The 13,646-nt window shown below is 41.6% G+C and overlaps 1 protein-coding gene across 1 annotated transcript in view; it reads right to left on the bottom strand.

The window, feature by feature from the left end:
- DNAH14 (dynein axonemal heavy chain 14) overlaps positions 1-13,646 on the bottom strand; it is a 454,489-nt gene that overhangs the window by 375,335 nt on the left and 65,508 nt on the right. The window contains 2 exon segments of the mRNA XM_073336702.1: positions 1,032-1,209; positions 3,077-3,333. Of these exon segments, the coding sequence (XP_073192803.1) occupies positions 1,032-1,209; positions 3,077-3,333 (435 nt within the window).

The raw sequence follows: 13,646 nt of genomic DNA on the forward strand, positions 1-13,646 counted from the left end.
CTCAGGGTTACTGCTACCAAAAGAACGGTGGAGGGTAGCAGCTTCATTGGCACCCAAGTGGTCAATACTGGCATCATTGGTACCAGTGCCAAGTAACCTGATGTAGACAGTACTAGTTCAGTACCAGTCAACTTATAAGGTACCTTTTCACTGAGAGTATGATGGGTCAGTCTCCACAGGTGCTCCAGAAGCCCTTTTTGGGTCCTGAGCGATCATTGATATATACAGAGCTTGAAGTCCTAGGAGTTTTTGATGATGTTCCCAGGCATGGGAACAGTGCTTCTTTTCTCTGGTCATCTTAAGGATTTTTCTCCATCTATCAGAGGACAAGGACCTCAATGATGGAACATATGAAGTTGTAGCTGCTGGAGCACTTCTAGAGGTGGCGTGCTTCACTTGATCAGTTTCAGGCTGGCCAGGATCACAGACTGGAAGTATATGACTCTCCATAAGCTATTCTCTCAGACAGGCTTCTCTGGTTTTTAATTCTCTAGAGAAGCACTTGCAAATAGCACATGTCCCTGACATGATCTTCACCTAAACAGATGAGGCATCTAATACGGCTATCATTAACAGGCGTAACTACCTTGCAAGACAAGCAGTTTTTAAAGCCTGGGGACTTATGCATGACTCAAGTCAATACTGGAGCACCACCTTATGAACAAAACAAATAAAAGCAAATCTTCTATTAGAAGACAACAAAGGAAATACTATACACTAATGACTACACTAAGTATTTACACAAGAAAAGTTATTGATGAGCACAGAAAAACAGTGAGCACAAGATGTCACTGGGATCTCCAACTTTTAGCAACAGGTGGTCAGAAGGAACTGAGAGGTGGACGGGTAATCCTGCCCTTTATGCCCTCAGTTGGAGGAATGAGGACACTCAGGGAGTGTGCACCACCCCAATGGGTATTGATCACTAGAATCCTCCAGTTCTAGTGCACTGGGAAGCACACACACTAACAGTGGAATATATATATGTCAAGCACTCAAAGAAAAATCCTATATTTTGGCAGCTGCTTTACCTTGTCAATATCAGCTACAGTAATTATTTCAGGATTTAAAACTTTGTCCTCCCTTGAATGGAAAGATGGTTCTTGAGATGCTCTCTCAAAATCTTGAATGAATTCTTCAGATACTCCTACTGAACTGTATTCTGCATCCAACAGGCCAGACTGTCTCACAAGAGTGTTCTTATAAATACTGAATTAACAAAATGAACCAAAGAAAATGATATTATATGTTTCTTACTAATTAGACAGAAAAGAATTACTGATTACCTATATCTTTCAACACTAAAGCAGCTTCGTTAAAAATGTTTGTAACATTTTTTCAATAGATCTCTCTATTTTTCAGGTAAACTTATTAGTAAGATCAGTGATACTCAGATCTCAGCATTTCAGGAGCCAAATTAGCAATCAACATTACCCAAAAGAGCCACAGTAGTGTGAATTTATTATTTCATTTACTATTTTTATATATATTCTCACAGCAAAACGACTGACCAAGTATTATGATTTTATAATCTATATCCTGATTGGATAATAACTTAATTGGTTGATATTAAATAACTTAATAACTTAGATTGGTTGATATTAAAACACTCTAATTTAATTATGTGTTATAAGGAGCTGCAGGAGACACATTAAACAACCACTTTAAAGAGCTTGCAAGCCTCAGTCTGAGTATCACTGAGATAGAGAGACAGACAGACTATACACTTCACTACATCACGATTTCACATCATGGCTTTATATATCAGGCATGAACTATCATTTTTCCAAATAAAAACACAAACCTGTATTTGTAATGTAATCTAGAAGGAATATAAAAATTTACAGTGTGTGGGGAACTGGATGACTCAGGGAATTGGTAAAGAAATATGAAGATCTTCAGTTTTAGGCCATGCGTTCAAATATGGTTCAGACAAGTAGTAATGGAATATTGTCATACACTATATATATTTGTCTTTGTGAAAGGAGTTGTGATCCCAGTCCAGATCCCACACATTATATAAACCAATATCATGTGGCAGCCTGTTAACCTCAGCAGAAATATGAAGAACTATATGGAAACAGAAATTAAAATTACTCTGACACCTCTAGGGGTTCTCTCTGGAACTTTGGGAGGACACATTGATTAGGTGGTGTAGAGATAACTGGATACTTGCTAGCTGTGTTACATCTGTTTTGTGGATAAAGAAAAAAATTCAGATGCCAGAACATTAATTCTGCACTCTTTCACGGCACTAAAATTCACTTAAAAGAAACATTTGAAATACTTCAAAGAGGAGAGCACTTCAATGAGGAAAAACTACAAACTATGAATACTCACATCAAATGTAGGTTACATTTGAACTAATGTCAAGTAAATGCCATAGTTTCCTTACTCATGGATCTACTCATTCATTATGTGTAACTTCCCCAGCCTCAATTACAAATAAAGAAAGTTCACTAACCAAATAAGGAAGTATTAGTCTAAAACAACAGGTCATGTATTTCCATCACAAATGCATGCTACTGTAGCCAAGTTACACAAATCCAATTTTATACTGCAGACTAAGGGTACAATCCAAGGCCCACTGAAGTCAATGGAAAGACTCCTATTAACTTCAGTGGACTTTGGATGAGAACATAAGAATGGATCTATAGATCTGAGCCCTAAATGTGGAAAGAACCCACGGACCAGTAAAGTACGGAGCTTTAGATCCAAGAGAGGCACACTGCCCACACCCAAAATCTGGAAGCCTACAATCCTTTCACCTGGAGCAGTGAAGAAAGCACATTAATGTTGCCCTTGAGCCCCTCCCCAGCCTTGGGTCTAAGAGCCACGGATCTGCCGCTTACTGTACTGATGTCTCCATTAAGAGTCAAATCTCACATCTCTAAGTATTTACAATAAGGAAATCATGTGTGTAGAGGGCTTGAAAACAATGTAGAAGAAACTGATGGTCCACAAACAATTTAAAAGCAGAGCAAAATAAAAAAGAATCAGATTACTTTAAGAAAATAATATAATGAAATTAAAATGTTTTAAACCAGTGCTCCCAACCTAGAGCACCACAAATAACCTTATAAGGTTTTCATTCTTCTTTTCATCTGGATTGGTCACATTGCTGGAATCCTTAAATAACTCCAACAGCAGCTGGAGAGCATTGTGCACCAGTTTACGGAGCAGTTCTTGGAAGATCTTGTCAACTAGCTGAAGAAACCTTGAAAAGCGTTTCATCATCTGACGCCATTCACTTATCTCAACATATTTTGGATTTTCTTTGCTGTCAGTTGGCACAGACTGAAAAAGCTTTTGAGCTCCCTTCATTTCTGCCACCTACAGTGTTAGTAAAAATAAATTTAGACAGGTATGCTTTAACTCCCTTATACATCACATTCAGCACATTTTGTAACAGTCAACCTTTTATTACAGACTTTTCTGTATTGTTCAGAAATGCTTTTAAGTTCCATAGAGACAGACACACCATGGAAATTCAATTTTTCTATGCTAAATAAGACAATACTTCTGAAAGAAATAATTCTTTATCTTTTTAATATGTTAGTAGAGTATAAATAAAGATAAATATTACAAAATAACCAAAAATATACATTAGTAATAAACACTAAAATAAACTAAGGCCCTATCCAGAGTGTCCTCAAAGCCTAATGCCTACCATACTTTAATTTAAGCTTTTACTATAATATATGTTTATACACACATACACTAACTTTTAAAATTAATTCCTCAATGTCAATGCATTTGCACAAACATGCTGCATGCACACTATCCAAGGTGTTCTCAGTCACCAAAACAGGGTTTGGCAGAAGTATTTGTTGGATCACAGAACTGAAGTGCAATTTAGGAAAGAGCAGAGGTGATTTTTGGTGTCCGTTGGGACATAATCAGCCTGTGAAATAATTCTGGGAGGCAGGCCATGACTGGTCAATATATGGGAGAGGAGACTGGGGGTCCTGTTGCCGGTAGTCTCAGTACAGATATAGATATTACTACACAGCACATATGATACCTCTAGGGGACTGAAGCTGCATTTGGCTGGCTCATAGAGTCCAGTGGCATTGGTTTGGACAAGATAAGGCTTTCATACAGGATTCTTCCATGTGGTGTGAACAAACATTCATTCATTATATATATATATATATATATATAATATGGACATATCTACCAGCAGTTTAGCTGAATTAAACACTGATTCTTTAAGGAGGGCATACAGGCATGAAAGGGGGTCAATTTTATGAATTTGCCATCGTGCCAACTATGTTTTATATCTAGTATCCAACAAGCTAGATTTGTCAATGTGATAAGTGTTATAGCCATCATCAGAACAGAATCTAATTAGGATAACCCCTTTTTATTGAGTCCAGGAAGCATTAGCTTATTAATTTAATGCTAGGTTCTTTTCAAATCAATTTTCATCTTGAACCTTTTTTTTTTTAATCAGGACACTTGATTACTCTTAACCAATCAACAATTTATTAATTCACGCAGAAACACATTAGTATAAAATCAACATTTCCCAAATCAATTGAAGAGACAACCAATATTCTAGGCATGTACTGAACGTAAAAATACAGTCTTGAAAGCAAACATTGTAGATGAGGGTTGAGGATCAGCAGCTATACCAAGGAAGAAATGGTCACTCAACCGGTACAGCAACTGTGGTTCTTCAAGATATGTGCCCGGACAGGTGCTCCATTCTAGATATGCTTGCACCCCTTCGCCTTTGATCGGAGATTTATAATAGTAGCGTCTATTCGACTCATGCATGCACTTTACTCAGCCTCATGCTCCATGCTGTTATATAGTATTGGCAGGCAAACCACCTTCAGTTTCCTCTCTATCAGGAAGCAAAGAACTCTGAAGCAGATGGGAAGGAGAGAGGGTAGTGGATCACCATAGGGATACATATCTTGATTGTACCGCAGTTTCTGCACAGTGAGAGTAACCACGTCGTCTTTTTCAAATAGCGTCCCTAGGGATGTGCCACTCTAGGTGGTTACTGAGCAGTTCCCCTTAAGGAGGAGGGAGCTTCGGAGTTGAGTCCAATATCAAAAGAAATCTGATGAGGTTCAACAAGGACAAGTGCAGAGTCCTGCACTTAGGATGGAAGAATCCCATGTACCGCTACAGACTAAGGACTGAATGACTCAGCAGCAGTTCTGCAGAAAAGGATATGTGGCATTTTGGGATGTATAAGTAGGGGCATTGCCAGCAGATCGAGGGACGTGATTGTTCCCCTCTATTCAACATTGGTGAGGCCCCATCTGGAGTACTGTGTCCAGTTTTGGACCCCACACTACAAGAAGAATGTGGAAAAATTGGAAAGAGTCCAACGGAGGGCAACAAAAATGATTAGGGGACTGGAACACATGACTTATGAGGAGAGGCTGAGGGAACTGCGATTGTTTAGTCTGCTGAAGAGAAGAATGAGGGGGGATTTGATAGCTGCTTTCAACTACCTGAAAGGGGGTTCCAAAGAGGATGGATCTAGACTGTTCTCAGTGGTAGCAGATGACAGAATGAGGAGTAATGGTCTCAAGTTGCAGTGGGGGAGGTTTAGGTTGGATATTAGGAAAAAGCTTTTTCACTGGGAGAGTGGTGAAACACTGGAATGCGTTACCTACGGAGATGGTGGAATCTCCTTCCTTAGAGGTTTTTAAGTTCAGGCTTGACAAAGCCCTGGCTGGGATGATTTAGTTGGGGATTGGTCCTGCTTTGAGCAGGGGGTTGGACTAGATGACCTCCTGAGGTCCCTTCCAACCCTGATATTCTATGATTCTCTGATCAAGGAAAGCACAGCCAAGCTGAATGCTGCATCAAAAGCAGAGTCATGACTTATTACATAGTGGTCCGCAATGTATGTGCAGAGGTCAAAGTCGAAGCCCTATACATTTTAATGAAAACATTTTTGAGAATGGCTGTAAAGGTGGAAATGGACCTTGTAGAGTGAGTTTTGCATGTCCAAGGGTGCTTCAAGATTGGCAGCAACATCTAATGCAGTTGGATACCCACTTGGAAAGTCTTTGTTCAGAGATTGCAGACCCTTTTGAGCCGTCTGTGAACGAGACAAATAATTCGGGAGCCTTTCTGAAAGGTTTAGTTCTGTCAGGATAGAAGGTTAGGGTTCCTGATATCAACTGTGTGTAACAGTGCCTCTTCTTTGTCTAGGTGAGGTGTAGGATGGAAGATCAGGAGGTGAATGGGTTAGTTAATGCGGAACTCGGAAGATATTTCTGGTAAAAACCTGGCATCTGGTCGTAATGTGACCTTGTCCTTGAAAAATATTGTGAAAGGGGGATATACTATAAGGGCTCCTATTTCCCCAGCTCGTCGAGCTGATGTAATGGCTACCAGAAACACTGTTTTCATTGATAAATGGAGGGGTGAGCAGGCAGCCATCAGTTCACACGGTGATCTCATAAGGCATTTAAGAACCGGACTGAGGTCCCAAACCAGAGTAGGATGTTTGACCGGTGGAAAAAGATTTCAAGCCCCTTCAGGAACCTCTCTGTCGCTGGGTGGTCGAATACGGAATAACCTTCTATTGGAGAATGGAATGCCATGATAGTTACCAGGTGGACTCTAACAGAGATCAGCAACAGCCCCAAGTTTTTTAGTTCTAGGATGTAGTCCAATATATATCTGACAGAGATAACGTTGTTAACAGAATGTGTTTGAGGTCACACCTGCAATCAAACCTTGCCCATTTTTGTAAGTAAGTGTAGTGCATAGACTTTTCTGCAGCTGAAAGTTCAGAAAATTTACTCTCTCTGAATAAGTCATTTCTAATCCTTTGAACCATTGACCAGCTATGCTTTGAGGCGAAGAACTCCGAGACTGGGGTGAAGGACCTTCCCTCATTCCTGGGAGAGGCCTGGAGAGTGATCAGTGAGTAAATGGCCAGCTGTATCAAGTAAGGAAACCATGTTCATTTGGGCCAGGTCGGAACTATTAGAATAACTCTGGCTTTGTCATTTTTATTTCATGTAGAAATTTGGATATCAGAGGAGTCAGGAGTACACATACAGTAGACCTGACAACCACTGAAAGTGAAAGGTATCCCCCAAGAATCAGTGACTCAGCCCGCCTCTGCAGCAGAACTGGGCACATTTCTTGTTTATCATCATTGTGAACAGGTCTATTTGAGGAGTGCCCCATTGCCAGAATATGTGGTGAAGAATGATGGAATCCATCTCTTACTCATGGTCTTGAGAGAGACCATGCACACTGAATTAGTTTGTGGTCCCATTTTGAACTCCTGGGAGGTAAGCTGCTGTGATGACAATTTGATTACGTATGCACCAATTGCAAAGCTAGACAGCCTTGGCGCAGAGGTAGGGAGATCTTGTCCCTCCTTGCTGGCTGGTATAGAACATGCATGACATGTTATCCATCATGACCTTTATGTGTTTGCCCCTGATTAGTGGGAGAAACTGGAGATAATCATATCTGACCACCCTAAGTAACAGGAGGTTGATGCATAGAGTGGTTTCTTGAGGCACCCACCTGACCTGAGCTATGTGGGTGTTTAGATGAGCTCCCCACCCCAATAGGGACACATCCATCATTATGACAATCATTGGGGGAGTGTGGGTGAAAGGGACTCCTGCACAAACATTGTGAAGATATTTCCACCCACAAAGATAGGTATGGAAAGTAGTGTAGTTAGACTGTGTCTGTTTGGTGAATAAAACAGTCCTGAGCCACCCCTGAAGGCAACACATTCCCAGTCTTATACTGTCTATAATAAAACTACCAACTGCCATATGCCCCAACAGCTGAAGACAATCTTTAACCGGGGTTTGAGGGCTAATCTGGATTGTGTTGACTATGTTGGATACAGCCACGAATCTGTGCACTGGGAAGTAGGCTCTTGCCTCTATTGAAATGATATAAGCTACAATGAATCTAACTTTCACACACAAGTCAAGGGGAATTTTTGAAAGTTCAACTGTAGGCCCAATTTGAGGAGCAGGTCTATTGCTTCACAAGTTGCCTGTGAAGTTACAATTAAGGAACAACCTTTCAGAAGCCACTCATCTAGGTAAGGGAACACCAGATGTCTTTTTCTGCAGAGGTGTGCCACTATTACTGACAACACCTTTGAAAAAGACCTTTGAGGTAAATGGTAGGTTGAAAGGGAGCGCCCTGTACTGAAAATGGTCCTGACCAATAGTAAAATGTAGGAATCTTTTTGAGAGATGGGTGGATCACTATATTGAAATATGCACCCTGAAGGTCAAGGGCTGAGAACCAGTCCCCTTGGTCCAGTGATGAAATTATTGCTACAAGTGTCACCATACTGAATTTTTGTGCCTTCACGAACATGCTGAGTTGCCTTAGATCTAGGATGGGTCTCCAACCATTGTTCTTTATTGGAACCAGGAAATAGGAATATAATCCCTTTCCTCTGTGCTGCATGAGAACCGGTTCTATAGCACCCAAGAGTCCACCATTGATAGATCCATCAATGGCTATTAGCCAGGATGGACAGGGATACAAAATCATGCTCTGAAATGTCCTTAGCCTTTGTTTGCAGAAGGTGGGAGTGGATAACAAGGGATGGATCACTCAATGATTACCTGTTCTATTCATTCTCTCTGCAGCACCTGGCATTGGCCACCATCGGAAGACAGGATACTGGGCTGGATGGACCATTGGTCTGACTCAGTATAGTTGTTCTTATAAGAATAGGAAAGAGTCCATTTCCTGCTGTAGCAGATTCTCATGAGAGTGGTCCCTATAGAGAGATGGGGAAGGGGGATTGGCAGGTGGCAGAGAAATAATGTGGATGGAGTACCCTGTGCAGAAATCTTCAAAACCCACTTTTCTATAGTGACTGACTCCCAAGCCCACCAGAGTGGTAAAGGCAGTCGCCAAAGAAAGGAAGGTAGGTGAATAGATGCAGTTGGCAAGAATGGGGATGGTAACTCAGAACCTCGACCACCCCCATCAAAATTTGTGAGTGAAGGTGGAAGACTGTGAGGTTGAAGATTTAGAAGTGAGTGGTTTTCTTCTATGGTACCTCTGTCCCTTGTGTTGAGGTTTGTATGATCTCTGGAAGCTTGAGAGTAGGACAGGACAGGATATCTGTGCTATCTGGGGCTTACTAAACTTTCTCTTGAGGGCAGGTACATAGATCCCAAGAGAACATATTAAGTAGCTCTCGAGTCCTTTAATGCAGAGATTTGTCCATGTTGTCAGCAAACAGTTTGATATCATCAAAAGGAAAGTCTTTGACTGTATTTTGCATCTCCTTTGAAAATCCTGAGAGCTGGAGCCAGGAGGCCCTCTTCATAACTACCACTGTAGAAATCAAATTGGTGGCAGTATTAGCAGCATTATGGGAGGTCTGCAGAGATATTTTAGCACGCAGCTGGCCTTCTGCAATAAATTCCCTGGAACTGTTCTCTTTGTTTTGCTAGTAGATGCTCAGTAAACAAATTCAGCTTAGTATAATTTGCATGATTATACTTTGGCATTAAAGCCTGGTAGTAGGCAAATCTGAACTGTATAGTAGCTGACAAATATGAGTTTCTACCAAACAAGTAAAGGTGCTTATGATAGGGCCTGGATTTAGCGTGGTGCTTCCTTCCACAGCCATTAACCATGTCGACCACCAAGAGTAAGGAGAGGGATGAGAAAATAAAAATTCTCCTTATACAGGACAGACTGATAATATTTTTTAGCAACTCTCTTGCATGTAGGTGGAATTGTGACTGGGATGTGCCAGATAATGAGGCCCCTCTAGAACCTGCAAAAGTTAACAGGCAAGGCAGTGCGGGCAGATGAAGCTGTATGAAGGATGTCAAGCAGCTTATGATATGATTCTTTAACCTCTTCATAAGGCATTTACAAATAATCCACAATTCTCTTGACAAGGTCTTGAAACTGCTTGAAATTTCAACCAGGGATGGAGGAGGTGGCATAACTGCCTCACCCAGGAATGAAGAAGAGATATTGGCCAGTGGAGAGATGTCTTCATCAGCCTTAGCTTCCCATTCCTCAAAGATTTCTTTCTCTCTAGAAAACTGGAACCTCAGGGAGGGTGATGAAGGTTATTTATCCGACTGATGGTGCTCAAAGCCCTAGCAAACTGCTGGCGATCGGACACTCGAGGGTTCCAGCATGGCCAAGGAGGTGGTGCATATGGCATGGGTGGAGGCATCCCTGGGGTTCATACCAGCTAGATGGTGGTTGTGGCCATTTCTCACAAGTGATACCAATCTCCTCAAAGAACTTTGGAAAAGAGCCTCTACACAAATGCAGAGGAGAGCCTTGCACATATATTTGGGAGACTGAGGCAAAAATCTTCATCAGAATCCGTCTCTTCCAAATCATTCCATAGTAGTGGATCACCGGACAAAACCATGAGGTGAAACAGTCAGAACTGGGCACAACGTCCAGCAACCTGGAAGTCCTCGGTACTGGGAGTATATCAGAGCCTAGAAATGAAGAGTTGGGCATCTCGAACACAGCAAGGTCTCAGGGAAAACAAAACTCCTGCAGTACCTTGTCCATGGCCTGCGCTGAAGTGACAGTGGCTGAGGGAGTTGCCGGTATTGTGAATCTTGACCACTCTAAGGGGAGTATAGAAAGACCTTGAGAAGGCTTCTTCGGTTCCAAATGAGAAGAGGTAGCGCTCTTCTTGTTGCCTCACTCCATTGATGGTGTCGATGGCCTCTCGGAGCCTTGGTCTTCATAGTCTTTAGGTTTGACAGTGCCCTTGGTACCTGAGGAACCAGCAGCCTCATGGGTACCAGGTCTGAGAGCAGTGGATACTGAAGTAGCTGGAGTCATTAGAGACCGTATTTCTTTGAGGCAGATCCCCTACCTGGAGAACTCAAGGGATGGTCATTGGGAGGAAGCCTGGGTCTTCCTCTTAGATGCCCTCATGGAGTGTAGTTCAGAGACAGACAGTGACAGTGGATTTACTAGGAGACCAGCAAACGGGGGGCAGAGAGGGGGGTCCCCTGGCCAGGGTCAGTGATTGAGTGCAGTGAGTTCTCCATTATCTCCCTGTTTTTTCTGGCTCTAGATTTTAATGCCAGACAGAAGTTGCACTTTTGGGAAATATGAGATTCCCTGAGGCAACAGCTGTATGAGGATTGTCCATCAGTCACCAGGGTTGCCTCCTGGAATGACAGGCAGTTCTTGAAACCAAGAGAACTGGGCATGCCCTCCCAGTAAAGTAAAACTCCTGGGAGGAGAGAAACTATATAAAAGATATTAGAAGAAAACTATATTAAAAAAATTGAAAGTTTTTTTTAAACTACTACAAGCTAAAACTACTACTAAGAACAACTATAATAAGCTAACAAGTAAAAGAGTTAAGGGGACACATCTGAAATAAAACTCAACGTAAACAACTGCAAAGACTCAGTCTCAGGCTGAGGTGGTAAAGAAGGAACTGAAGGCAGTCCACCCACAGAGTGCTATATAACAACAGCACGGAGCACAGGACTGAGTAACACATGTGTAGACCAAGCAGACTGTGCTATGAGAAATCTCTGATCAAAGGTACAGGTGGCACAAGTGCACCTAGAGTGAAACAATCATAGTGACAACACCTGAAGAAGAACAATACAAATCGCCAAGATGTCTTCTTATTTTTATATATGATCATTAATCATCATTTCATCAGTATTTCTAAAATGTTTTTCACACTTCTAGTGTTTCCCCAAGAAATAAGGATACCCTTTTACTAAAGGCGCTTTTAAGAATATGATCCCTGCTATTTGAATGGTTTGGTGTGGAAGGGAAAGTTTGCAATATCAAAAGCAATTGCTTAAAGTTATTGTTTTAAATTTCTCTTAGGCTAATTTGTTTGGATTTATAAAGGAGGGCACACATATAACATTAGGTAGTTAAAATTCAAAATAACCTCCAGTTATTTATATTAAAAAACAGGAGAAATACAATCTTTGAAATGAAATCTCACCACTTCCTGCCCTGCTAATCTGGAAATAAGGAAGTCTTTTACACATGGCTGGTCCATACATCTGATGCTTCTGGATTCTGCAGCTTATCTGGAGTTCAACAACTCTTCTTAGACCTTGCCCCTGAAGATGGGGGCAAGTCTTTCCCACATAAGATTTTAGCAAAATTCTTCAATATCTCTTCTGGGTCCTGTGACCCTGGACAATGGGAGAGGCCATCCATGGGGTGTCATGCACAGTGACCTCAGTTTTATATACACTGATTTAAGGACTAGTTGGAGGGGACCTCTCTGATTCCTTCTGATTCCAAATGGTTCTCAGCTTTCAGATCTTAGTTTTTCTGCTGCTTCCATCAGTATCCAGTGAAGGCACCAATGCATAAAAAAAATTTTGATGCTCTTTTTAGTTGGAGGGTCTAATTAATTTCATGGATTGCATTTTAGTATTTACCCTGTTAATTTTGGTATCCCTTCCAAGTGATTTCTCTTAATATTCCAAGAAGTTATATCCTAGTTAGATGCTTATACATTTCAACATTCCCTTTTCCTTCTTGTGTTATACCATTCCTGTCACTTCTCTGATGAAACTATCATTATCAGAGAAAGCACACAAAATCCCTTATAATTCCTCTAAATCTAGTGAACATAGTCCATACCTTCTTTGATAATATACAGAACTTTTCACTTCACATTTTTCAAGACCTTTCATGGGATATGAGACATTAAATTGGAGGAACAAGACCAATTATTCGCATAGAATGATATATCTCTGATTCACAATGCATACAAGTGTATGGTTTGGGGTGAAGTCTAAGTCATGCACATTTCTTGAGAACACTGGCAGTGTGCTCCATTTGACCTTCAGTTTTCTGGGTCTCAGGGCAAGTTATTTATAGCTAGTTAAAGTTTATATTTTCTACACTTATCTCTGCCTCTTAATTCCTTGTAGCCAGACAGTGGGATGGGAATTCTATCCACATGCAACTCATTAAAGCTTTCTAAGTGCTTAACTTAGTTTGAAAATTTTGTTATGCGCATTGGAGCTTTCGGTCATGACCGGAACTTGAGTAGTCATCCCTAGTGGTTGAAGCAGGAATCAGCGTCTAGCCAAAGATCAGAGTATTGAGCTGGGTCAGAGTGAGGAGTTGAGCCAAGGGTCAGAGTCAGACAGTCAACCCAAGGGATGGAGCTGGAGTCAGAAACAGGGGGCAGGGAATCAAGAACAAGGCAAGAACCAGGGACAAGTCAGGAAAGCAGGGCTAGAGAGTCAGGTGAGAATGCCGGGGCCAATGTAGCCACCAACCAGGAATTCACCCAGTTGCACAGACAACTTCCTGTACCTCCTTATGGCTTAACTACAGCAGCTGGACCAACTGATGGGGCTGGGCACTCCTCTAATCAGGACACCGTTGACAGTGCCTCTGGTGGTGCCAGGATTCCATTAGCCACTCATACCACTACTTACGAGCAAGCCACTGGATGGCGGCCATGATGAGAAGGCTGCCAACTCAAAAATAATGGGGGATTTCAATTATCCCCATATTGACTGGGTACATGTCACCTCAGGATGGGATGCAGAGATAAAATGTCTTGATACCATAAATGACTGTTTCTTGGAGCACCTAGTCCTGCAACCCAAAAGAGAGGCAATTCTTGATTTAGTGGAGCACAGGATCTGGTCCAAGAGGTGAAT

The sequence above is a fragment of the Lepidochelys kempii genome, chromosome 3 (genome assembly GCF_965140265.1).
Source record: "Lepidochelys kempii isolate rLepKem1 chromosome 3, rLepKem1.hap2, whole genome shotgun sequence".
Taxonomy (NCBI): domain Eukaryota; kingdom Metazoa; phylum Chordata; order Testudines; family Cheloniidae; genus Lepidochelys; species Lepidochelys kempii.